We start from the raw sequence: 27428 nt of genomic DNA, 5'->3' as shown, positions 1-27428 counted from the left end.
ATATAATTATGATCTAATATATATTTTGGGAGGTGAGTGTTGTTGCAATGAGGGTATAGATATTTCCAACTAATAGTGAATAGTGATCATAAATGTCCAGTCTAATAGAAATAAAGTGAAGTGAGAACCTTGTTGATAGTTGCACCAGATTTCCATGTTATATGTATAATCTAAATCATTTAAGAGACAATCAGAAAAAGTTTAGTTTATAGCATAAATTAAATTGAGATCAATTGGGTTTCCCCTACATTTTTCTTTTTGCATTAGTGGTGATATTAAGATCACCAAATAGTAACCAATTAGGCATATCATATTTTTGGGCAAGATTGGTAATGAGATTGCATGTTAGAATTTATTTTATTACTCTGAGATAATAATGATAGATCCAAGTACCCTCCAGTTACAAGAAGAATATGTAGATTCTATTAAGTAGAAATATTTAGATATATGTCTTCATCAAGTCTCTCTTTTATTACTAATTTTTTGACAAATTAAATCAAGAGTAGAAAATATTTTAAACATCAATTTAATGAAGATGAAATGATAGACTGGTGGCTAAATGAAGCTATTGAGTGTAGGCAATCCAAAATCAACATTATGCATTTTTGTACAAAAGGTACAACAGAAAAGTGCTAACTTTAACATCTTTGATAAAGACTTGTGAAATAACTATGCACTTTACATATAGACAATGAAAGTTCAAACTGCATAACTAACTTTTCTTACTTTATGAATATTCTTTCCTTTCATGAAAGAAATTAAGCATTGTATTTTTCATGTTTCTTTCTTTCATGTACTGCTTTAGAAGTTTCATAGTTTTAAACTAAGCTCGATACTTAATTAGTAATTTGTAATAAAATTAAACACAATTTTTCTGGGTAAACTATATGGTTAGCATACTGAAAACTGCATAGTATTTTCTAAACATTCATATTATATATGATTTGATTTAGAGTTGGAAATTATAAATATTTATATATACAATTTTTATACACATAGAGAACAAAGGAAAATTCTGGTCACATTTCCTTCTCTTTCTGCTGGCGCATTCGAGCAGCCCATGACATGTTCTTAGCAGCAACCTTGCTGTCACTTCTTCTCTTCAGACCAGAGAGTTGAGACTGCCAACGCGTTTTCCATTCATCTTTTTGTTCATTCCCCTGATAAGAAAGCAACGTATTAGAATAAGTAAATTGAAAAACAACAACATTCTAAAGTATAAAACAGTGTAAATTTGTCAACTGAACAAGCAAATACAAACAATTTACAGGTCCCTACCTCTTTTGAAGGCATGATTCATTACATTGATTATAAAAAACAGAATGTGTTATAGTATTATATGAATAAAAAATGATTAAGTAGAACACAATATTATAAAAACCTGTTGTCTCCTGATTCATGCTATATACGATTAAACAATTAGAAAACAATATCTTGAATTCTGTGATTAGTTTAAAATTGTATATACTTTTCATGAGCTGAAGAGCCAACTAGTACAACTATATTATTATTATTATTATTCCCAACTTGATTAGTTTTTGTGGTGGTGTGAGCTGGATTTGATATGGACACATTCAAAATGGAGAAAAAAGCCAAGGTTATCAAGAATAAAAACAGACATAACCATTACTCATACAAGCAAGAAGTCTTGAAGATAGATTTTACAAATCTATCATAATTCATTAAAAAAAAAATAGTAGTAAACTATAGACACAGAAGAATTCAATTTGCAATTTTAATAGATTGAGTGAATAATAATAATATAAGCTCACAGCAGGAACAAGTTGTTATATTATAATGAAAAAGAAGAAAACTGAGAAAGGACTTAACTTTAGGCAACATTATTTTAAGGGAAAAAAAAAACTACTTAATTGGTGCCCACGCCATACCCAAAACGTCAATCAGGTATAACCCAAACCAGGTTCCCAGATATTTCTTCTATTATATTATATACTAAAAAATTATAAATTGTTTCAGAGCATACCAAAGCACACCTAATACGTAATAACATGTCACATGAAACCCACATGGATTGGCATGTTGGTGAAGGATTAAGGATTCGGACTTGAGAGTATTGCTACTCTCAAGGTCTCAGGTTCGAATCATGCTAGGTGCTAACAACCCCTGTCCATACAGAGCTTTGCTAAAGCTCTGGTTTTAAATGGGTCCCCGGCTCCCCACTAGTAGAGTGGGATTGATCCCCTTCAATTAGTCGGTCTCAAGGCGGCCAGGTACCAAGTTTTAAATAAATAAATAACATGTCACATGATACTCCTTACATTCCAGTTTTAAGACTTCCTTCCTAAGGAACCAAAAAACCATTAAGAAAACAATTCAGATTCAAATAGAAAATAGTCCTACTTCAACACTGTGATTGTGTAAAGCTCCACTTATCTCATCCAAGCAATTGATAAAATAATCATACTAAATTATAAAGAAATATATACAAGTCCTAAGGTTGTGAACTGTGGTTTTCAACCTCAAATGCAGGTGTAAATAATAATGCATTTTAAGAGGGTTTGGCAACTGCATTGATAAATAAAGACAAAGCTTTCTAAATAAAGACTTTGGTTTTGTAAAATTGATTAGATAAAAATGTGTTTGAAGTGAAGTGATTTGATTTTGAATTTTTCACTTTGAAGTTAATTTTGTGTTAAACGTCGTAAACTTTTTCAACCTAAAGCAAAATTTATTTAATTTTTTCTCACCACTAATCAAACTGAGGTTTGAGAGAAATACTAATCTTACATGATACGTTTCAGCAAAATCACATTTTCCCCGTGTAAAATCAATTTAAGGGATATGAATGCAAGAATAATCTGCTGATGAAATAAAAAAGACCTTGGCCTATACTTGCTTAAGATACCAAAAGCTTCTAAAACAAAAAAGAAGCAAACAAAGAAACATTGAGAAATCCATCACAGAAGCTTCATAATAACAACCACACATCGACAAAACTTGAAAACAAATTCCAACCTCAAAAGGAGGGGAAACTCCTAAATAATTGGTAAATAAATAGAAAAATGAAACAGCAACCCAAAATCATAACCTTGACAATGAAAACATTCAGGATGAAAACAATTAAGGCCTTTTTAGATAAACAACTTAATTTGCAGCATACAGCATAAAAGCTTATTATGATAAGCACTTACATATAACTTATTTCTACAGCAAAAGATAACTTATACAAGCCGTTTTCACTATCTTGAAGAACATATGAAAATAAGTTGAAAACAACTTATGAACATGTATTAAGCTATTTTCATAAATTCTCTCAAACAGACTCACAAACTTACGTCAGTAGATAATTCAAATAAGTCAATCCAACTAGACCTTACGAGTATGATTTGTATTATCTTACTTAAGCTATTTTCAGATTAATTAAACAAAACTCCAATATAGCTTTTGAAAACAGTTCAATTTAACAATGAATGTAATCTACATACAGATCAATAACAAACTCAAACCACAGATAAATTCCAAAACAAACCAAAAAAAGCAACAAAATAGCAAAAACAGAAACCTGATCGGAGCGATTATATCGTTTCCTGGCATTAAACGCGAGATGAACACCTCTAGCCATATCCTGATCATACATAATCCTCCTAGAAGGATCAGACAGCGTCTCATACGCCTCATGAACCTGAATAAACTTCTTCGTATACTCCTCCACCCTATCCGGCGGCGAAACATCCGGATGATACTTTCTCGCAAGCTGTTTATACGCACTTTTTATCTCATTCAACGAACCAGATTCCGGTATCCCTAGTAAATCATAGAAACTCAGTTCCTCCGCCACAACGCCGTCGTTGAAGGTTGCTCTCAGTTTCGGAAAACCCGACCCGAATGTTACGCGGGTTACGGATACGGTTGTTGTAGGACGGAGGGATAGTGGCGGAGTAAGGGTTGGAAGGAAGAAGCGATGATCGCTTCCGGGGATTGATAAGCCATAACAACGCATCTCGCTTTTCTCACTCTCTTTTTTCACTTTCTGTTTTGTTTTGATTTTGTTCTATTTCTATTTTTTTTATTTGTGGTTTATCCGTTTTTATAATACGATTTTTTTTGTTGTTATTTTGTTATTTTGTGTATTTTATTTGTGGTTGTGCTTCTTAGTTTTCCGCTACAAACAAGAGACAGAATTCTTTTTCTTTTTTTTCTAGAGTTTATCTTTGGATTATGCTTCAAGAAAACTTATATTTAATTTTTTTTCCTAATTTTTATTTTGCATTAACTATAAAAGTATGACTTTATCTTATATATTAAAAATTTTGTAAACCTTTCTTAAACAAAAATATATAATATTATTAAAAAGTATTTTTTAAAGAAATAAAACAAATAGGTTATATATTTATAATACTAATACATGTGAGTGGTTGTCTTGCATTGATTATTTAAAATATTTTATGTTGATTATGTTTATAGAAATTAAAGTCTTTTTTATTTTAAAGTAAAAATATAGTATTTAATGTAATTTATGTAATATAAATTTGGACTTTTATTTTTGTTTCCAAATGTAAAATTTTTATCTTAGTCAATAAGTTAAGACACTGATATAGAAAATTTAATATATAGAATTAGATCAAATTAAATTTATTTAAAAAATATATTAATTTATAAATTAAACTATATTTTATACTTTAATTTCTCTCTTGATTTTTTTTCAATTTATATTTTTTTAATTTTTGGTTTATCCGTTTTCTTTTTTCTTGTGTATTTTTTTTTAATAATTTATCTTTTGTATTTTACATCAAGAAAATTGATATTTATTTATTTTTTTCTTAAATTTTATTTTTCTACAACGATAAAAATATGACTTTATCTTATATTTTAGAAGTTTTGTAAACTTTTCTTAAGCAAAAATATATAATATCATAAAATAAGTATATTTAAAAAATAAACAAATAGATCATATATTTATAATCCTAACACATGTGAGTAGTTGTGATGCATTAATTATTTAAAATATTTTATATTGAATGAGTACATAAATTAAACTTTTTTATTTTAAAATAAAAATATAATATTTAATTTTATTCTTATAATATTAATTTGGACTTATGTTTCCAAATGTAAATTATTTTATCTTAGTCACGCACACACATATATAAATAATAGGTCTTGTATATTAAAAAAAGAGAAAGGTAGATGTATTATTTACAGGGAATTATTTTGTGCATTAAAAAAAGAGAAAGGTAGATATATTATTTACAGGGAATTATTTTGTGTATTAAAAAGAGAGAAAGGTAGATGTACTATTTACAGGGAATTATTTTGTGATCTTGTGTTCATATTACATGTTATCTTTGTTGAATATTTTGTCTCGAGTGTCAATTTACATTGTGTATTATTGATTATTTATTTCAAATTTAAAAGTTTATAGGAAAATTAGTTAAGTTATTATTTTTGAGAATAATTTTATTACAGGTTTTTAAAGGAACAAACTCATAGAGGATACCAACTTGATCTTTTTTCAAATGATCAAAATTGTTGACATTAATCTTGGAGTTAAGTAGAGGAATGTGATGGCTCCTTAAGTACAATTGACTAAATGATAGTGTTGATTGTATCAAATCAAATATTCAAATATGTGTGCCAAAAGGATACTTCAACAGATGGAGTACAAGATGTTTGCTGATGATTGTGTTACATGAAATCTTAGTTTTTGTCAAATTAATAAACTTATATTTAAGTCTAAGATGATCACATCTAAGATTAAACACATGTCATAAACATACAAAAAGTAAACATAACATGAAACCATGTTCATGGATTTTCACATTATCCAACAAATAAATAGAATTAGCTCATAGACAGCTTAGAAACAACTAAGTACCGAAAAACAAGATTGCACATTCTTTAACATAAAAATGAGAAACATAAAAAGAAAAATAAAAAAACACAACAATCCCCTTCAATCTTCAAGTTGCAACCTCTGATTCATCTTATGTAACTCGCTAGCCCTTAATTAGGGTTTCTTTTCCTTTTATAGTACAATGGTATCATATGCATGACAACTTTCTCCTTTCCTTACACCTTTTTGATTGGAATTTAGTTAATTTATATTAGCATTTTTAGATATAGAAAATAATAATAGAGTAAAAAGGTTATTAGAAAAACATATCTGCTAGTCATAAGTGAGCATGGCATTCACATTGAAGTAGTTGAATGACAAGTTGATATGGATTTTAAAGTCTTTATCATGTTGGGTGCATTTAAGCCTTTTATTTATTAGGACATGTAAGACTTCTCTTTTCTTTTCGAATATGAAAGTATCTATGACTGATAAACTTCAAAAATTATGCATAACACAGTAATGAAGAAGAAATATAAAAGTTAGCTGTCCAGAGTTAGCAACACTATCTAATGTTTAAATGCAATTTTCTTCTGCTACATTGGTGTAGAGTGAAAATCATGAAATGTTATTTGATGTTAACCACTTTGCTTGATTTTAAAGCATAATATGTAATTTTTTTTGTTGTTCCAAGATGTATACATCAATCGATTTTTTAAATAGTTAATAATAAAGAGTGTGACTGTGTTCTAGAGTGTGGTTAAAAAAGCTTGTGATTTTCTTTCTCAATTAAGTTCAAAGGTTCTGTTTGTAGTTATTATATCTAAAGTACATACTAGTTTTAAATTTAAGAGTCAGATTTTTTTAAAAGATTTTTCATTTAAGTTTGTGGCGTTCCTTTAGTAAGTGTTATGTAAAGGTCCACTCTACATAACATGTTCCTTTAGTAAGTGTTATGTAAAGGTCCACTCTACATAACATATAATTCCTCTGTCCCAAACTAAATTACCTACTTGCAAAATAAAAAAGGATCTCAAAATAATTAATCTTACATTTTTTAAAACATAATTAAATAATTAATACTACTTACATTATTTTTAAATTTTACTAAATGTTATTTTGATGAGTTTAGATCTTAGAGAAGACTATTTATACCCACAAGAGTGGCAAATTAAAGATGGAGAAACTCTTCCATCAAAATAATATTTAGCAAAATTTAATTGATTAGAGTTATATTAGATTCAACATGTTATACATTTGCCGTTGAAGTTGAAATAACATTTACCGTTGAAACAACATTTGCTGTTGAAAAAAGACCTACAACGTAAAATATAGAATTCACGTTTGTCAACTTTTAGTTCTAAATTCGAATAGGCCCCGTGAAGCAAGAAATAAGTTTAAAGAAAACCAAGCGTTCTTGTTGGCTAGAAGTGGTTGGATAGGTTTTGGTCAAGAAAAGAATACAAAGGTCAACCCACTATTTTACAATTGATTCCAAATACTACAACAACGGTCAACCCACTATTTTACCCTTCTAAAATTCACTCGATTTATAAGCACAAATCACAACCAAGTCACTAATGATAAGTGCTAGAGAACATATGAGAAAAGTACTGTGCATTTCTGAGCCCTTGGATCACTTTTCTTATACTACACACAACTAAGAACAAATTAACCTTGTATTTTACTTTTCTTATATTATTATAAGATGCCAGAACAAACACTACAAGGCAAAGCCTAACACCCTGATATAAGGTCCAACTTATCGGTCTGTAGTGAGTGACCAGATCAGTTGGTCAAGAGATTATATATGACATTTGACCCTAAAGAAAGTTAAAACAAATATAACAATAAAGAACTTCTAGGAACAAACTTCACAGAATCGTCTGGTGAAGAGATTTCACAGCTGCTCACCATATCCAATGCATAACCTAACCATAAAAAGAGAAATCGGAGAAAGAAGATGGTGGGAAGAGAGTGAGAAAAAAGAAAACATAATGTACCATATATACTCTAGAAAGGAAAAATCCTAGAGTTATACAGCATCACTCGCCATCAAACTTTGCCCGGCTCCTCTAAAAGGGGCTCTCCCTTTAGGGGGATCAAGTAAGACGAGCCAACCGTTAAACGAGGGGGGGGAAACAAACTGTTGATTTGCTAGGCATGTACAAAATATCATTGTATCAACGTTGATTTATTTATTAATTTATGGTTGAAAACGAGATCACTTATTTTATTCTCTAAAGCAAATTACTCGCTTCAAAAGACCTAAAACTATTGGCAACAATCTTGATAGTTTAAACCGCAGTCATATCAATTAACATTTAACACAACAAAAACTCACAATACAAAGAAGGCAGAGAAAACCAGTTAAAACCGGTTCGTGCATAGAATTGAAATTGCAGTAAGTGAAATATGGAAACATCACTGTGAACATGAAAAAAAAAAAAAAACTAAATGAAGCACTACAAGGCTGGTGAGATTAAGTTCATATAAAGGTGAAAACTATACATATAAATGTTTACTGAAGATCCTACACATATAGCAGAACAACCCAATAGTTTAACTGAGAATTACCTGTTGAAATCATTTGCATTTCAGCATTTACTTAAAGAATAAGCTGTAAGTCAGCCCAAGTGCTCAAATGCTGCATGATGTAACTCATTGCAGCAACATCCAGGTTCAGTTGAACTTATATAGAAGCATTACCTAACCATGACAATTTCTTGGAAAAAGGAAAAAGGAAAAGAAAAAAAAGAAAAAAAAAAAAGGAAAAAAAAGAAAAAAAGAATGCAGGACAATATAAGACACCGGATGATGATAATAAAAATATTGGTAAAGAGTACTTAATGCAAACACTGAAACATATACAAAGTTAAGCAGCTCTCATTCCTCTCAACACTTATTGGGGGAAAAAAGACATGCTCTGAACTGTATACCTTCATTTATACAAGAGAAAATCAACCCAGCAAAACCGTATCTCAAAGCTCCAATGGATTTCAATGTGAATATAACCTGCATTTGTTTTGGGTATAACATGCCCATCGTACCACAAAACATGAGTAAATAAAAGGGAACCTGTGGTGGCTCACAACTAAACATGATCATACCACGAAAACCCCTAAAGGGTATATATAATCTAGATACAAGAGACTAACAAGGCCACATGAACTAAAACTTAGAAGATTCAGTTTATACATTTCTAACATTGGCCCAAAAAGTTGTAGAGGTATATTATCAGGAGTTTGGATAAAAGGGTATCTACGTTCATATATAACAATAATTTCTGAAGGACTAGAAACCAAAAATATTCAGATCCCACCAGATTTTAGAAGGAAAAATATCAAGACACAACATAGTAAATAGTGACACCTTTAATTAAACAAGGACAGTATAGTTAAAATAACATTCCAACATACATCAATCAACCAGTAAAAGAAGCATGATATAGTGCTGCATGGTCATTTCTCGAAACCTTAATTCACACCAACAGCTATGGAATTCTACATCTGATCTTTTCCAACCCAACCTGCAAAAAGAAATAAACAATTGAAGATGTTCATAAGCCAACAGAGAATATTCTTGGGACCCAATCAAATACAGGAAGCATCCTCTGAGAACAGCATTTCTCCTAAGAGGAACATTCTATCAGTTACATCCTTAATTAGAATATGCTATTATCCCATCATAATCATTAACAGGTGCATAAATCTTCAACATTTGACAAAACCATGATCTCTGGTGCTTTTTCTGACAAGAGTATGCTCTAGTGATGGATAAATCATATCAGCCTCCGGTAAGACAGCTTCCCTGATCAGCATTTAAAAGCAATGAACTTTGATTATCCTCTATTTTTTAAGTACTCCTCATTGAGATGAAATAACAGAAATCTATACTTATAGCTATATTATTAGCATTGTTAAAAGCCAGGTAGAAACTTTGATAACATTGAGATCCACCACTCCTGTAAAGCACACAGAAAGCAATTTAGCTTTAATGACAACACATATGTAATCAAAATTGTTCTATAATTATGATCATTTGGCTATTACCAAAGTAAGCTTGCTTAAAATTTCCCATTTCCCACTTCTTCCACACATGTCCACCCTGTATCAAAGAATAAGATGAGATTATAAAATATCTAGCATTACATGATTAAGGTCAATGGTCAACAGCAGGACTTGTCATACCTGAGTTATCATCAGCTTCTGCATTTTCAGTCCACCCATCTAACTTTGTGTTCTCATTCTCAGAAATCAATACCCCATTACCATTCACACTTAAAATTGGTTCTTGTGTGGCATTTTCATGATGTTTGGATTTTTTTTCACTGGTACCATTTTCTCCATCACTCAAATGATGCTTAACTTCTGGATATGCAGAATTAAATTTTGTTTTTTCTTTTGTTTCATACTTTTTGAAATTTCTTGGGGACGGCTCACTCCCGTCATATTGCTGATGATTTTCTGATTTTGATTTAGACAATGTTTTCTCTTGATGCCCTGATCTTTCATCTTTATTTTCATAATCATCACTGTAGTGATGCTTGGCGTTAGGAGACTTTGACCTGAATCTTTTCTGTTCAAAATTGCTCCCGTCTCTATGTGATGAAGTGCCTCCTTTATCATGCTTACCTTCTGATGATATTGACCTAGAACGCCTCCTATCACGATGTTTTGATTTCTTATCTCTATTTTCATCAGATTTACCTTTAGAATGATGCTTCCCTTCATCAGACTCTGACCTGTTATATTTTGTATCATGATGTTTTGACTTTTCATGTTTGCTTCCATCCTCTCTGACATCAGCCCGATCGCTATTTTCAATAGATCTTGACCTGGAGTGCCTTTTATCACTATGCCTTGATCTTCTATTTCTGTTCTCATCAAATTTCCTAGACAAGTGACGCTTATCGTCCACAGATTTTGACCTGGACCGCCTCCTATGCCTGGATCTGCTTTCATCCACTTTTCTTGGGGATGATCGCCTCCTCTGAGGCCTCTCGCCCACAGATACGGACCTGGAGCGCCTTCGCTCTCTATGTTTGGATTTTTCAGGCGAGACTTCTTCTTTTTTGTCAAAGGAGTTAACCTTATCATCTGAAGATATTGACCTTCTATTACTGTTTTCGTCCAATTTGTCAGACAAGTGATGCTTATCGTCCACAGAATTTGACCTGGACCGCTTCTTGTTCCTGAGTCTGCTTTCATCCACTTTTCTTGGGGAAGATCGGCCCCTGTGAGGCTTCTCATCCACAGATAGCGACCTGGACCTCCTCCGCTCTCTATGTTTGGCCTTTTCATGCAAGACTTCTTCATTTTTGTCTAAATTAAGCTTATCATCTGAAGATCTTGACCTTGAGCGCCTTCTGTTTCTTACTGCCTTTTCATCAATTTTTGGAGAAGACCTACTTCCTCTGCGATTACTTGGAGAACCAGAATCGGCGCGAGACTGTTTCCTTCCTCTATGAGATGAACTTCCTCCTTGGCGTTTTGGAGAAGCAGGGGATCTCTTAGAATGAGGGCTCACACTCCTACTTCTGTTTCTTCTAGAACCAGATGAATGATTATCAAGAAATCTATCTGAATCTCGTCGTCTGTACCTATCACTATGTTCCCTGCTGCCTCTATAGGACCTCCAGTCCCTTTCATACCTTGAATGATGATGGAACCTCAATGGTGACCTGGACCGATTAACCTTAGAATTACGTGGAGGTGAGTAAGAACGAGACTTTCTCCTTCTCCTGTAATTGATAGGAGATTTTGACTTTGATCGTGATCTTTCAGGAGGGGGAGAAGGTGATCTACAAAAGGGGAATTGAACTTTAGCTTCAAAGACCTTTGAAAATAAAAATAAAATATAATAGGATAATGAGATACATAATTTAAAAAAGTCACGCAAAATAAGATTCTGTCACCATAGTTCATTTCAAAATAAACAGATCCCTGAGAGAGTTGCCAACTGCCAGACAACCAACAAACAACGTGTTACTTCCTTCTTACCAAAGTAGTCAGTCCCGGATAGCGGCGCGGAGCGGCTAACCCCAAAAGTGGGATAGCGTATAGCGGGATGACCGCTCTATTTGATCGTTTTTTGGACAAATTACATATAATAATCATAAACATATATTTAATGTAAAATTAAACAAATAGCTCAACTTATAAAATATTCAGAAATCAAAGAACACATGACTCTTGAAGTGCATAAACGACTATGAAGGAAGGAAGGTTAAGGTTGAGTCTCATCTCAAATTTGATTGAAAACCCCCCAAATTACCCTTAAAACATTGTAAATTTAAGGGGTAATTTCGGGGTAATTTCAGTTTTTTTTAAAGGGGAAAAGGATAGCAGACCAGAAACCTCTCTGCCCAGCTATCCCGCTATTTACCCTATAGCGGCCGCTATAGTGTTCTGCACCGCTAAGGCTCTTCCCATAGCGGTCGGCCTACACTCCGCTATAGCAGGATAGCGCCACTATTGACTACTCCGCTTCTTACTTTTGCTGCCTTTGACTTCTACATATGTAGCCCTACCATTTCTAACTAGAAAAAAATATAGCAACTTCATTTGATTCAAAAAATCCAACCACACTACTCTGAAGTTTGAAACTTATAATAATTTTGCTAGCCTTAAGAGGTGAACTCAATTATGTACTTAAAAAGAATTTACTATCCAAATTGTACATAGCTTTTCTCATGAAAAGTCTCCTTTCTGTTCAGATATAAGAAAAACATATCAAGCATCATGGAATTCTCCTCAGTATACTAATGTTGATACATATGAAGAACACTCTCTTTTACAACAACAACAAAAAATCATTAATAAGTAGCTATAAGTTTATTATTCTATACTATTTGGATATTTAAATGTAGTATACTGTTCTGCTTTGCCTCATAATTTGGCACCATCATTATATTATAATGTAATATACTGATCTACATGCTACATCTAAAGTTTTTTCAACCACCATGTTGTGAGCTCGTGATTCCTAAATTACGTATGCAGGGCATGCTACTAATGAATTTCAAACAGTTACAACAATACAAAAATTAAACAATGAGCAAAAATATTATACAACAACAACAACAAGCAAGCAAAAATAGTATACATTAGTCTTAAAAGAATCAACAAAATATCAAACCTTGATTTCTGTTTCGCCTCTTTTTCTTCGATTTCAAGTCCATCAGGATTCAATTTCTTACTTATTTCTGCAGCCCGTGCTGCGGCTAAATCTGTGGCAGATTTCATTGTTGCAGCTCGGTTAGCAGCCTGCTGAGCAGTCATAGTTTGTTGCATAATCAGTGCTTGCTGGAATTGCATTTGTTGCATGGCAACAGCTTGCTGCATCATCAAAGGAAGAGAAGATGAAGCAAGTGAAGAGTTCGTAGTTGGTTTTGGCGGAAGTGATTTGGCCATTTCAACATTCAAAGGACGCCCCCCAACATCAATGTTGTTTAATGCCATAGCAGCAGCTGCCTCTTCGGGTTTTGAGTATTCTATATAAGCAAAATGCTTCGAATCAGTGATTGTACATTCAAGAACAGTGCCACAGAAACCAAAGAGTTGTTTAAGCTGCTCCACGGTGAGAAGTGGGCTAAGATTGCTAACTTGAAGAGTTTTCTTCAACACATCCTCCTTGTTAGCTTTATCAGGTGACCCTAATAGTGGTAGCAAAATCAGTTGTAATGAGCAATTAGAAACAGTAAAAAGACAATAAAAAATGCCAACAAAGCCATAACCAAGTATAGTGCAATATCAAGGGGAATAAGTACTCCTCATATATAAGAGCTAGGGAATGAAGAACATACCACCCAACACAAAACAAAAATTAAAATACCACACATCATACCAGCGGAATCTTTTGCTGATTGAGCTTGCACCTGAGCTGCATGAGCTTGGAGGGCTTGGGCAGCAACTATTGCCTGAGCGGCGGCCATTGCAGCAGCAGAAGGTGCCATGGGAGCCTGGCTGAGTGTTCCCATTGAAGTAGTTGCAGCTAAGGCAGTCATTAGCAAATTGTGAGGTGGGTGATTCAACTTACAATCAACCTTTGCACAGCGCCCATTCAGGTAATCACGACAAACTTCACCGAGTGAGGCCCCAATTCCTGGCAGAATAGCACCCCCAGAAGCTCCGGCAACAATTCCAGGAATCATTCCCAACAATCCTGGGAATGCCCCTGAGACAGAGCCAGAGTAATTTGGCATGTTGGGCATAGTTTGATTTACCAGATTTGGAAATGAAGATGGAGGAGCTAAACCCAGAAGCCCTCCATTACTATTACCTACAACATAAACAAATCAATGAATTGAAATTTGAATACCATTGAGGTTACCAAACAAGCCAAAAATTATAGGAATAAAAGAGAAACCAAACAGAAATCGTAGTTATCATTCCCAAATAGCAGCACGTAGTGGCTTCCCACAAAATGCTACAATGGGATAACTGCTGTTACGAATTTTTTTAATACATATTATAATATAAATTATACTATATAAAACAAATATTTTTTCTGAAGCATTTATCTGCAATTGAGGCCCGATAATGGCCATTACAGCAAACTGCTTGCTAAATACTGCCAACTGCGGCAATGGCCACTATGCCGCTATTGACAGCATATATAACAATTCAAAAGAGTCACACATCAGTTATACACATTTACATTCACATACAATGAACATTAAAGTGTCAGCATGTAAGAATGATAAATACCTGCACTGAAAAACACAGGAAAGGGACTACCCATGATTGGCTTCCCATTACATTCAACATTAACCATATAATTCCCTCTCTTAGGCACCACATAAGTAACCGTATACGTTCCATCCCCCATATCCTTCACAATCCCTTCTTGATCAGACCCTCCAACACCCAAACCCGGTGTCACCTTCACCTTAATCTGAGCACCACCCGTGGAAACCTTCCTCTCATCAGAATCTTTAGTCACCACACCAAACGAAGAAGCAGCACAAGCCGTCCCTCCAGCAATCCCAGTCCCAGCAGCAGTACACTTCGAAGGATCCACAGGCCCAATCGGCTTATGAGCCAAATCCTCATACTCATCGGAATCACTATCCGAATTAGCAGCAGCCCTCTTCTCGCCGCGACCTTTCTCCAAACCCTTGAAAGTTGCTTCAAAAGCAGCTTTAGCCGCCGCGTCTTTCTCAGCCTCGCTTTTGATCTTGGCTTCCTCCGCTTGTTTCATCCATACCGGCTTCACAACTGCCAAACTCCGATCAGCCATGAACCCTAACTTCAACAACAACAACAACAACAACAACAAAAATTGACGAACCTACAATGAAAACCTAATCGGGAAAGTAAATAAATCTTCAAAATAATTGTTCAACTCATCATATAGTATCTAAATTCGAACAATAAACCCTCGAATTAGGGATAAAAAAACCCTAGAAAACGATATCGGGGGATTTTAAGAATGAGGAAAAGGGATATGACTATTATGGGGTTGAGGGAAATAGCGTGGGTGGTTTGAAAGAGGGGGGAGGGGAAGGGGTAGAATGGGAAGAAAAAAAAGGAGAAGGCGGAGAAGAAGTCGTACCTGTTGTCCGTGTGGCGGCCAAGTTTGGTGTTGGAGGTTTGGGTTGAAATCTTGATGCACGAAAGATTGGGGTCAGTGTGATCTAGAGGAGAAAATTGGTTAAGTAGTGTTTTGATTTTCTAGTGGATAATAAAAAATAAAAGTCTCCACTTGTTATAGAGTTTTAAGAAAATATAGTATTTATAATAAATTAAGTTCCTCAAACATATAAAAATTATTCTCAACAAAAACTAACAATGGATCTTCAATCAACTATCAACTATCTAGCCATTAATAAAAGATACTACCACACTCTCTAAAATACTCTTTTCTGTTTTTAAATTTACAAAGAACAAAGGTTAAAATGGTCTATTCATAATCAACCTATTTTTTCAACCTTCCCATCATTTCTAATGTTGCCACATGTAATAAATTAATGGACAAACCACCATCTCATTTCAACACACTTCACTTCTAAATAACTTTTATCTCTCTCTTCAATAAAACCACTTTTGTAAAACCATTGTGGTTTAAATTTCACAATAATTTTTTTTTTCAAACATTAAAATTTCCCTTTTTTTTTCTTTCTTTATCATACAAATTCTTTTTTTTTATATAACATTATTGTTGAATTTAAATTATTATTATTATTCATTTTAAATTTATATTTGTATTTAAATAGATTTTACACTATATAAAAACATTTTTATTTATTTACTATTATTAAAAATATTATTAATATATTTTTAAAATTTACACGAAATTTTTATTTTTTAAAATATCAAAAATTCTCTTTTTCTCATGAATCATTGTCAGTTAAATTTTTCTTTTTCTCACACCTATTTTATTATAATTAACATATGTCTTTATTTGAGACATAAAATTTATATTTTCAAATGTCAAAATATTTTCTTTTTCTCACGGGCCAATATCAACAAAATACATATTTTATTTTAATAAACATTTGCCTTTATTTAAAACACAAAATTTTTATTTTCAAATGTCAAAATTTTTATTTTTTTCACGGGGCATTATCAGCAAAATACTTTTTTTTAACTAACAATTATCTTTATTTGAGACACGAAATTCTTATTTTCAATTTGCAGCTAAATATATATAAATATTACTTTTAAGGGTTAAATATACAAACCCCCCCTGAAATGTTAGCGATATTTGATTTAAGCCCCTGGTAAAGTTTTTTTTGTAAAAACCCCATCGGAATGCTCAGATTCCATTAGCCAAGCCCCCCGAGTGCTAGATTTCACCAAAGATTCCTTCCATTTGTCAAAGTGGCAATCCACGTGGCATTTATTATTTTTTAATTATTTTTGTAATTCCACATGGAATTTATACTTTTTAAATTTTCTTTTATATTTATTTTAGTAAAATATATCTTTTAATTCTTTTTTTTTTATTTTTTAATAATAAGCTAAACTTTTAGAATTTATTTTTTTAATTATCAAAATATTAATGTTGGGCCTTAACCCATTTAAGTCTTAGCCCAATTACCAACACACTTGCCTGCTCACTTACTCACTGTTTTTAATTCATATTAACTTATGTTTTATTGGTTTATATACACTTATTATGTATCTATTACAACCAATGTGGGACTAAGTTTCTATTAAAACATTTTCTATTTCTTAGAACATTAGAATATAGATTTACTATACAAACTTCAAGGTTTAATCTAAATAGAGTACTAATAGAGTATTCCTTTTCATAAACAATACACAGTTGATGGAGACATGCTGGAAACAAATCTATCTTCTCATCATGTGGCTGTGTTGAATTACTACTAAGTGTTAGTTTGTGTGTAAACTCTATCATAAGAAAGATGTTTCAATTTTTCTAAGAGAACATGCAGGATAATTCCCAGTCTACTTGCTAAGAGTTTGGACTTAAACACTATCTCTCCCTCATCATTCTTCGTAAGAAAGCCATGGCTTAACCAGCACCACTGAATCCACCATCGTGTGATCCTCACTCTCAGCACCATCATTCTTCGTCTGCGTAACCCATATCTTCATATAGTACTTAATTCCAGCCACCACTTGTTGCTGCGCCTCCACCACTTCCACGAACCTTAACTCCCCCTTCCCCTTCTTTCCGAACTTTCACACTCCGGTTGAACTCCTCCACCGCGAATCTTCCCAGCTCCTGTACCTCCTCGTTTGTCCTCACGTTTCTGATCTCTGTTTTGCCACCCATCATGTGAGGCCTGGAGCTGGAGGAAGCTGTACTGCACACTATGCATGCTGCCGTTAATATCATTGGAACATGCAAAACGATTTTGTTTAGTTTCTGTAGAAAAATTGTTCTAGTGATACATAAGGTTAGGTCCATTGGTGGATTTCCTAAGGTTAGGTTCATTCTTAAATCATGAGATATGGAGGCGGGATCCCAAGCTGCAGTACTTGTTACGGCTTCGACTTCGTGATACATATGGAAGAATGAAAGAATGTGTGTGTTTGATTTTTGATACAATGGTAGCAGTTACAATGAAACAGTAGTCCCACATCGAAAGAATATAACAAAATGAAAGTGTTTATAAACTTGATTTTCACTATATATTTTAAACCATTAAGTGTTGGGCTGCTGTGTAATATGGGCTTCAGGGTCCAATTTAATATTTTGATACTTTAAAATATAATTTAAAAAAATATTAATAATACTTCTTAAAAAATATTAATTGTAAGATAATACAATATATAATTAAAAAAGTAAAAAAAATTAAAGCATCCCTAAAATATAATTTAAAAAAAAATATTAATAATACTTCTTAAAAAATATTAATTGTAAGATAATACAATATATAATAAAAAAGTAAAAAAAATTAAAGCATCCCTACATGGAATCTTTGTGTCAATCTGATAATCAGGGGCCTATTTGACGGAATCTGAAGATTATAAGGGGGGTTTTAAAAAAAAAATTTTACAGGGGCTTAAAGCGAATCTCGCTAATATTACAGGGGGGGTTTGTATATTTAACCCTACTTTTAATTTACAGTATAATTTTACATTACTTTACCCGTGCGGACGCACGGGTATATTACTAGTTTAAAGATAAAATAAGTTCCTCAAACATATAAGAAATATTTTTATAGAAGTGTAAAATAATTTGCAATAGTATATAGACTATAGAATAAGGAAGGGTGTAGTAAACTTTTAATTTTTGTCATTGTCTTTTCAAATTCAATGTATTGCAAGAACTTCTTTATTAGATCTTTGAGACACACTTTTCAATTGGAGGCACAAGGAGCATCATCAAAATTAAAAAGAATAAGACACACTTTTCAATTGGAGGCACAAGGAGCATCATCAAAATTAAAAAAATAAGGTTAAAAAAATAAGGATGTCAATTTGCATCTGTTAATGGGGACTCCTGTGAGAACTATCTGTTCGAAGCATTGAAATTGAAGAATTACAAAAAAATATTAGCAACAATAAGTATTTTTGTTTTTTTATTATTGATACAAGATGTATTTTAATTTTTTAAAAAATACAAAATATATGTGTTTTTTGAATAAAAAGGAAAAAAAATAAAAAAATACTGGTGTCATAGTTTTGATCGAAAAATATAAAAAAAAATTTAAGATTCGATTTCTGTGGTAATGGGGATGGGGATAATATGCCCCCGCGACGGATATTGGGGACGGGGATGGAAAATAAATTTGGAGGTGGGGTGGAGAGTGGGAAAGCACCTTCGAACTTTCTCTGTCCCGTTGACATCTCTAAAAAGGGGATGAAGTTAGAAAATAAGAAAGAGCTAACATATTTTATGAAAAAAATAAAATCTTATTTTTCTTTCGGTCTTCCTTTTTTTTTTTTAAACACTCTAGATTTTTTTCTCTGTCAACTCTCATTTTCTTTATTGTCATCTTCATATTTTTTATATCATTTATCATTTGCATTTCTCGTATCCTCCCTCTTAAAGCTTCTAAGTCTTCTTTCTTTTTTTTCTATCTCTTTTTTCGTTCATTTTTTTTCTCCTCATCATTATTTATATGTTCTATTTCTTTTCTTATATCTCCTTTCTCATTCCTAATTTCACTCTGGTCATGATTATGATTCTATGTAATGTGCAAGTACTTCTTGATGACAAGAGGAAGTTAAGTAAAATCCTAAACATCATCAAGTGACAAAAGAAAAGTGAATCAGATCAAAACGTGAGAAGGTTTTTGGTGATATGCGTAAAGATAATCAAAAGCTAAATTATTTCACCAAAAAATGAAGCAAATTGCAAAAAGTTCTCTTGTGATCCTTACTATGTTTATATATTTTATAGGATCATATGTAATATTAAGTGTGTGTATCTCTCAAAGTACTAAAATAAATGCTCACACACTCACAAATTACTTTCTAAACTTTCTATTATTCAAAAACTCTATCTAAAACTCCCAAGTTGGGTCAAACCTTTTAAAAGCAAAGCTTAATCGATTATGGTACTTAGTTAATTGACTATGACACTTGCTTAATTAATTACGAGGAGAACTCGTCCAACGATCGATTTAGAAATCTTTCTAATCAATTAGGGTTCAGAACTAGCAAAATTTCTCCTATTTTGCTAGGTCATAATCGATTAGAGTTGCAACCTAATCAATTATGACGTGGATCCGTGTCAAATCTCCTTTCTTTCTTTGTCATATTTTTTACTATATAAAAAGGGCGTGTGTTCACTTTAAAACACAAAAGAAATATGAATATTACTATTCTTTTACTCTAATTATCGTCTTAGAAATTTCATATTCACATATAACTACTTGAGTGTTAAGAGAGTGAAACACTTAGTAAGAGGTGTCCTTGTGTAATTGATGATTAATTTATTTGAGCTATAATTGTAAATTAGGAGTATGGTATGCTCTTGTAAACTATGATATCATTTATAGGTTTCAAGTTGAACCCGAGATAAAATCTTGGTGTAAGAAGATTGTGGGTTGATATTGTGATAAAAGTTATGTTGTTAGTGGAACTCTCAATAAGAAATCCTTAGGAACTGGAGTAGGCCGCTTGGTTTAAGGTCAAAACAATATAATTTCTAGTACATTATTTCCTTTCCTTTGTCTATTTAAATTTCCTCAAATTGATCTTCTGCTCTTAATATTTTCTTCATCTCTTTTCTTAAAATCAATCAAGTAAAATTAATCTTTTTCTTTGAAAATTTAACAATATTATTTTTTCACAATTCACTCCCTTTTTGTGTTTGAAGTAACTTTGCCAATAAGTAGTATAATAACACAACTCATGTTTAAATAATAATCATCTCAGGAGGTATGGTGACTTCAAACAATTCATTAAACAAACTTTTATCTCTCAATGGTGAAGCACATGCTTATTGGAAAGAGAAAATGAAAAAATTATTAAACGAGTGAATTGTAATATGTAGGCAACTATTAATTGATCTTATGCGTGTGATAATTATCATAATTCGTATCACCTTAAATTGATTGTCAAGATGAAAAGGGAAGGAAATCGATAAGAGACATAAGTCCAAAGCGTAGCTAGAGAGGTGACAAAGTAAAAAACTAATGATTGTTTTGTTTTCACGGTTTTGTGTTCTCGTAATACCGTTGGTGTTGGTAAGTACGGGGGAACTTGAGTCATAGCCGATTGAAGTAAGGAACCACATATGAGTAATGAAAAGTTTTCATCTATTTTATTTTTTAAAGAATCGAAAAATCGCTTGATCTTAATTCTTCCTAAGAAAGCTTGTTGCTTGAGGACAAGCAACGGGTCAAATTTGTGGGTATTTGATAGGCAGTAAAAATTCCATGTTTCTTACTTAGTTTCTCTTTGAATTCATGTGAGATTTCATCATTCTATTTTTTTATGCGTTTTTGTCTCTAGTGTTTGTTTTTAGGGAACAAGAAGTCAATATAGCAAATTGGGACGAAAAAAACCGAAGATCGTGCGAAAATGAGCATTTCTTGTACAACTTTCTCGGGCCCAACATGGTTAGTGTAACGCCCCGGACAGCTTTCGGGATGATCGACTGACCTCACAAACCAACACGAGTCTTTTCAGCATACTTTGACCTTACTCACATGCTTTCCGAGAAACTTCTCAGAAGGTCACCCATCCCAGAATTGCTCCAAGTCAAGCACGCATAACTGTGGAGTTCTTATGGAATGAGCTACCGAAAAGAAGATGCATCTTGTTGGTATAGGTAATACCCATCAATCCTTATAAGCTTTCCTTCAACCATGCAGTCACATACCTGCACGGCCTTAGGATCCCTCTCATTCCGATGTGGCGACCACCCTTGCCCTCTTCGACCTCAAGTGTTACATGCGGTGTAACCACCCCTCGCCTTCTTCGGCCTCGGGTGTTACATGTCCACCAGCTTCCGCATGGTTCGTCCTCGAACCATATCGTACTGGGAAAGGTCTAGCTCTTATACCATTTGTAATGTCCCAGACAGCTTTCAGGATGATCGATTGACCCCACAAACCAACACGAGTCTTTTCAGCATACTTTGACCTCACTCACATGCTTTCCAAGAAACTTCCCAGAAGGTCACCCATCCCAGAATTGCTTCAAGTCAAGCACGTTTAACTATGGAGTTCTTATGGAATGAGCTACCAAAAAGAAGATGCATCTTACTGGTATAGGTAGTACCCATCAATCCTTATAAGCTTTCCTTCAACCATGCAGTCACATACCTGCACGGCCTTAGGATCCCTCTCATTCCGATGTGGCGACCACCCTAGCCCTCTTCGGCCTCAAGTGTTACATGCGGTGTAACCACCCCCTCGCCTTCTTCGGTCTCGGGTGTTACAGTCAGACCATACCCCATGACACTGGTTGTGTTTCCCCCTTGGAGGCACGTTGGTTGAAGTAGTAGAAGGCTGACACAAACAGTCCGTGTTCACTAACACGGCCCGTGTCAAGCCTCAAGCAGTTACAAAATTTGTGACTTTTGGATATCTTTTGGACCTTTTGGATTTTGTAGTTTTAATTTTCTTCATGATTAGTGACAATTGTCCCTTAAGCACAAAATTGGTGCTAATAGTTAATGAATTAGACCTTTGATTAGTATAGTTATAAGGCTTAGGATTCATCTTTGGCATCATCTTTCACTATCTCTAATCCAAACAAATGTTATCTTTGTTTGCTTAAGTTTTAAATATTTTTCTTTCTAGTTTTTTCATTTTAGATATTATAATCATGTCTTTATCTTTTTTTCCTTGTGCTATTGTTATGCTATTGTTATGCTACTGTTCAATTATTTACTCTCCTTGCAATGCCCTTTAGCTTATTCATCGTCGTTGTTCATCTCACCACAAGTGAGTAGATCCTTATGGAGATGGGGTTATGAGAATCCTTCTCATGGCAAACCCCTACTAAACTATTTATTTGTATTTCTGAGAAGCATAAGTTGTTTTATTTTATAATTCGAGTACCAATCCAAGTTTATGTCTATTGTGAAAGCAAAATCAAAATAGATGTCGATCATGTATCGTGACAAGGCATACGCTCTTGATTGACATACATAGATGTGCTGGAAACACGTTTAGATGTGCATGCCACGAAAGTGGGTGTCACACTAATTTATCTAATTTTTTATAAAAAACCTTAAACTTCTCACAATGTAGACATGGATAGTTTTAGGGGTGTGTCTTGATGGATAATCATTATCCTAGACCTATTTTTATCATCTTTTAATTTACTATTTCAATCTACAATCACACAAACAATTTTTTATCACTTTAGATAAACATTATTGAAGTAAATATTGCTAATCACATATCTCTCTGTGGGATCAATACTTTATTCTACTTGACACAACCGTGCACTTGCGGTTCACACGCATCACATATAAACAATAAATCTTTACTAAAAAGAAATAAACTCGGCATCATGAAAATTATAAAATAAAATATCATCCAAATCCAAACAGAAAATAAAAATAAAAAGTAAGAGAGATAAAACATAATCTTTATAGTGGTTCAGTGCGTTGTCCTCGCCTGCACCTAATCTTGTCTCCAATGGTAAACCATTCGAAATTTGTCGTAGTTTTCCAATATGAAATTTAGAGTGTCCTTGTGTGAAGATGACAAGCAAAACAAACTGTTGAAATACTTATAAATGACTAATAATCTACATATACTAATTATTGATTCTTCTTCAACTACACATAACTCACAAGGTTTCTAAACACTTTAAGACCCATGACCTTAAGCTAATTCACTTTAACAAATTACAAGCACTCCAAGCTACAGTCCCACAACAATCTTCACTCTATTCGAACGGGCTTTACGCTGTGACAAATGCTAGAAACTCCAAAATGCCTTCAAAGAAGACTTATTCTTTTTTTTCAATGAAGATCTCTCAAAGAAATCCACAAACTAATTTATACATTGGAAGCATTCATAAAATCGTTATTATCTCTTATGAATCACCTCACAATAAGAAATCATGCTCTCTTGTAGAATCGAGCAATACTCATACTCAACAATGATGTCTTTGCGTTTGAGGTAGAATATGAAGTTTTCAGAAAATCTCACCCAAAACAAAGCGTCACTCAAGAAATTGAATGTGTGAATGAATGATTAATTCATAGATATTATGAAAAATATAAAGAGGGAGAAAAAAGTTTATATATGTTCTAGTGGTGAGGCATAAAAATAGTGAAAAATGACCATTTGATTTGAGTCAAAGACTTATGAATGAAACAAATATTGTGAGAGAATGAAGTGAATCAAGTAAATAAGGAACTTAGAATTTCATTAAGTGGTTCAGATCATGGCTTGAGTCATGTGATTCCAATCACACTCAATCATGGTTCAAGTCACTTTTCTATGATAAATTTGAAAAACAAATAGGTTTATCATGATTTGAATCAAGCCAACCTATGATTCGAATCATATTTTTTTATCAAAAGAGAAATTCAAATTTCTCAATATTACTCATGATTTGAATCAAGCATTGTTATGGTTCGAATCAAGTTTCTCGAACCAAATTCAAGTGAAATCAAACCCTTAATGATTCAGATTGAATCTCTAAATAATTTGAATCATGCCTTTTAGACATTCTTGATCATAGTCAAAACCTTTACGATTCGACTACACTTGCGTTGAATTTTGGTCATACACCTTTTTTATGCATACAAATATTTTATACATGAAAATTAACCAAAGTTATGAGATGGGAAAGAGTTCTTATCACGAGGGACACACTTACTACAATAATAAACATAAGGACACATAACAAAATACTCTAAAGAGATGAGGTACTCTAAGTGCAATTTCAATAGGTCACAACCTCTTTCTATTCCTTTAAAAATGAGTAGGTGGTGGAGACAAAGCCTCGTGATTTAGTGATAAGGAAGATGTTTCTTTCATCTAGTTCTTAAGATTGTTAGGAACCTTTATAAATACTTTGGCAGAGTTGACCAATGAAACAAGTTTTTATGTGCTTATCTTTATAGTCATCATATCTTCAAAAACAACAATATCGAACAAGATATGTCCGGACTTGGAACATAGAAAAAATTAATTAAGAACACTTACTAAAGTGTTTTTTAATGCTACAAGGGTCAGACTCGAAACCTACAATTTCACTAGAATCCATAAAACACATAGAATTTAGGTACTAAACAAATCAACAAGTGATAGTGAGCAACATAAATTCACTACATTATACAACCACCCATATTCAAAATAATGATTAATTAGTAAAAGTAACTTAATAAAAAATCCATTAATTAAAAGGAAAGGAGAATGACCCCGTACATGAGAAAATATAATGTGTAAATGATTTTTACTAGATAAAATATACTTATCTTATATATAAATGCAAGGTTGTCATGATGGCAACCCTAGCCACATGTCACCTTGATAGTATCTATAAACAAAACTTAGCCACATGTCACCTTGACATTAAATCTAAATAAAAATTTTAATTTTAACTTTTATTAATTTAACCCTATATTAAAAATAAATAAATATAATAATCATCATAATAATATAATACAAATATACAATATTCAGCCACAAATATTAATAATAATTATATAAATATGTAATATATAATATTTAACTAATAATAATAAAATAAAATAACAAATATAAAATAAATTTATACAAATAATTTATAATTGATAAGAAAGTTATATAAGAAATATATATAAATTTATATAAATATATAAATATATATATATATATATATATATATATATATATATATATATATATATATATATATATATATATATCATTTTTAAAATATAAGTTAAAAATCTCTCTCTACTACATTTCAAATTTAAATTTAAATAATAAGTTAAAAAATTTAATTTAACTTATAACTTAAATTTTGAAATTAATATAGTTTAAGAATTCTTTTTAAAAAACAAATTAATTTAACTTATAACTTAAATTTTTAAAAATAAATTTTTATAAGTTTATATTTTATTAATTTTGTTAAAAAAATTCAAACTATTGTTATAAAGGATTAATAATATTTTATTTAAATTAAAAAATAAAATGATTATATGTAATTTGTAACAAAAAATTAAAAGTCCTTATTATTTAATTTATTTTAGATTTAAAATAATATTCAGCCACAAATATTAATAATAATTGTATAAATATGTAATATATACTATTTAACTAATAATAATAAAAGAAAATAATAATAATATAATATCTAAATATATAAAACAAATATAAAATAAGTTTATACAAAAAATGTATAATGGATAAGAAATAAAAAGTTAAAATATATATCACTATTAAAATATAAGTTAAAAATGTCTCTCTAATACAATTCAAATTTAAATTTAAATAATAAGTTAAAAAAATTTAATTAAACTTATAACTTAAATGTTTAAATTAATATAGTTTAAGAATTCAATTTTTATACTTATAAAATTATGTGTTAAAATTATTTATATAAAATTATTTTATTTATATAAATAATATAATTTATACAATCCCCTAACTCTAACTTTTATTATTTGATATTATATTAAATATAACTATTAATAATAATTATATAAATAATGTATAATAATATAATGTTTAACTAATAATAGTAAGAGATAATAATAATAATAATAATAATAATAATAATGATAATAATAATAATAATAATAATAATAATCTAAATCTCCACAACGCTAGACACAAACCTAATCCTAATGCTTATTATTTAATATATTTTAAATTTAAAAATAAAAATAAATTTTTATAAGTTTATATTTTATTAATTTGTTAAAAAAAATTCAAACTATTAGTATAAATGACTAATAATATTTTATTTAAATTAATAAATAAAATGATTGTATGTAATTTTTATGTAATTTGTAACAAAAAATTAAAAGTCCTTATTATTTAATTTATTTTAGATTTAAAATAAAAATAAATTTAATATAAGTTCATATTTTATTAATTTAAAAAAAAATTCAAACTATTGTTATAAATGATTAATAATATTTTATTTAAATTATAAAATAAAATGGTTGTAAGTAATTTAGTTAACCATTGGTATAAAAATGAAATAAAAAAATTATGAGTATTAAAAATCACATTTGTTATATCTAAACCTTATTTATTTCATTCATTTTTTTCAATCATTAATTAATTACTTTTATAAAAAGATCTAATTTTAATATTAGTAAATTTTTAATATTGTATCCAAATATTAAAAATCTTATTTATTTCATTTATTTTTTCATTCATTAATTAATTAATATTATAGTTTTTGAATTAATTATAACAAATGTAATGACAACCAATCACTACATATTATCAAAAGAAAAAAAATCAAATTATTATTATTATTTTTAGGCATAATAGTTGAGCATATATTTTTTTAAAACGGTGTACTCAATACTATAAATTTTGAATTAATTATAATAAATGTAATGACAACCAATCGCTACATATTATTCCAAGAAAAAATCAAATAATTGTTATTAATTTTATTTATAATTTTGAGCATATATTTTTTTTAAACGGTGGAATATAATCTAAATAAAACAAAAATGGTAGATTATAACAAATGCTACAATTATGAATTTTATTAAAACAAAATTCAAACATCATTAATTGATTCCCTCATATTAGAAATCTACGTGTGATAGTTTTATAGTTACT

General features: G+C 31.2%; 2 protein-coding genes and 1 long non-coding RNA gene across 8 annotated transcripts; 1 reads left to right on the top strand and 2 right to left on the bottom strand.

Moving 5' to 3' along the window:
* Positions 1-911: 911 nt before the first annotated feature.
* LOC131603434 (chaperone protein dnaJ 20, chloroplastic) lies at positions 912-4033 on the bottom strand. The gene is made up of 2 exons (XM_058875741.1): positions 3524-4033; positions 912-1160 (listed from the first exon to the last, which is right to left on the bottom strand). The coding sequence occupies exons 1-2, from the start codon at positions 3959-3961 to the stop codon at positions 1020-1022; spliced, it is 579 nt and encodes a 192-aa protein (XP_058731724.1). The 5' UTR covers positions 3962-4033; the 3' UTR covers positions 912-1019.
* LOC131603435 (uncharacterized) lies at positions 1559-7469 on the top strand. Its single transcript, XR_009284386.1, has 2 exons — positions 1559-1905; positions 5428-7469. It is a non-coding gene; the product is annotated as an uncharacterized LOC131603435 (long non-coding RNA).
* A 2-nt stretch (positions 7470-7471) lies between these two features.
* On the bottom strand, positions 7472-15510 carry LOC131603433 (uncharacterized). Of its 6 annotated transcripts, XM_058875740.1 has the most exons (11): positions 15353-15508; positions 14506-15046; positions 13643-14077; positions 12935-13451; positions 9985-11597; positions 9847-9901; positions 9691-9758; positions 9214-9604; positions 8734-8809; positions 8372-8519; positions 7472-7725 (listed from the first exon to the last, which is right to left on the bottom strand). In XM_058875740.1, exons 2-6 carry the CDS (start codon positions 15035-15037, stop codon positions 9861-9863), a joined length of 3138 nt encoding a protein of 1045 aa, XP_058731723.1. In that variant the 5' UTR covers positions 15038-15046; positions 15353-15508; the 3' UTR covers positions 7472-7725; positions 8372-8519; positions 8734-8809; positions 9214-9604; positions 9691-9758; positions 9847-9860. The 6 variants fall into 6 exon arrangements, with proteins under 6 accessions (XP_058731723.1, XP_058731718.1, XP_058731717.1 ...); XM_058875735.1 differs by having other exon boundaries at positions 9214-9758; positions 14506-15042; positions 15353-15510; XM_058875734.1 differs by having other exon boundaries at positions 9214-9758.
* Between the last annotated feature and the right edge of the window lie 11918 nt (positions 15511-27428).

The sequence above is a fragment of the Vicia villosa genome, linkage group LG5 (genome assembly GCF_029867415.1).
Source record: "Vicia villosa cultivar HV-30 ecotype Madison, WI linkage group LG5, Vvil1.0, whole genome shotgun sequence".
In the NCBI taxonomy this organism is placed as follows: domain Eukaryota; kingdom Viridiplantae; phylum Streptophyta; class Magnoliopsida; order Fabales; family Fabaceae; genus Vicia; species Vicia villosa.
Note: the sequence above shows the minus strand (reverse complement) of the source record. Positions and strands in the feature narration are given on the sequence as shown.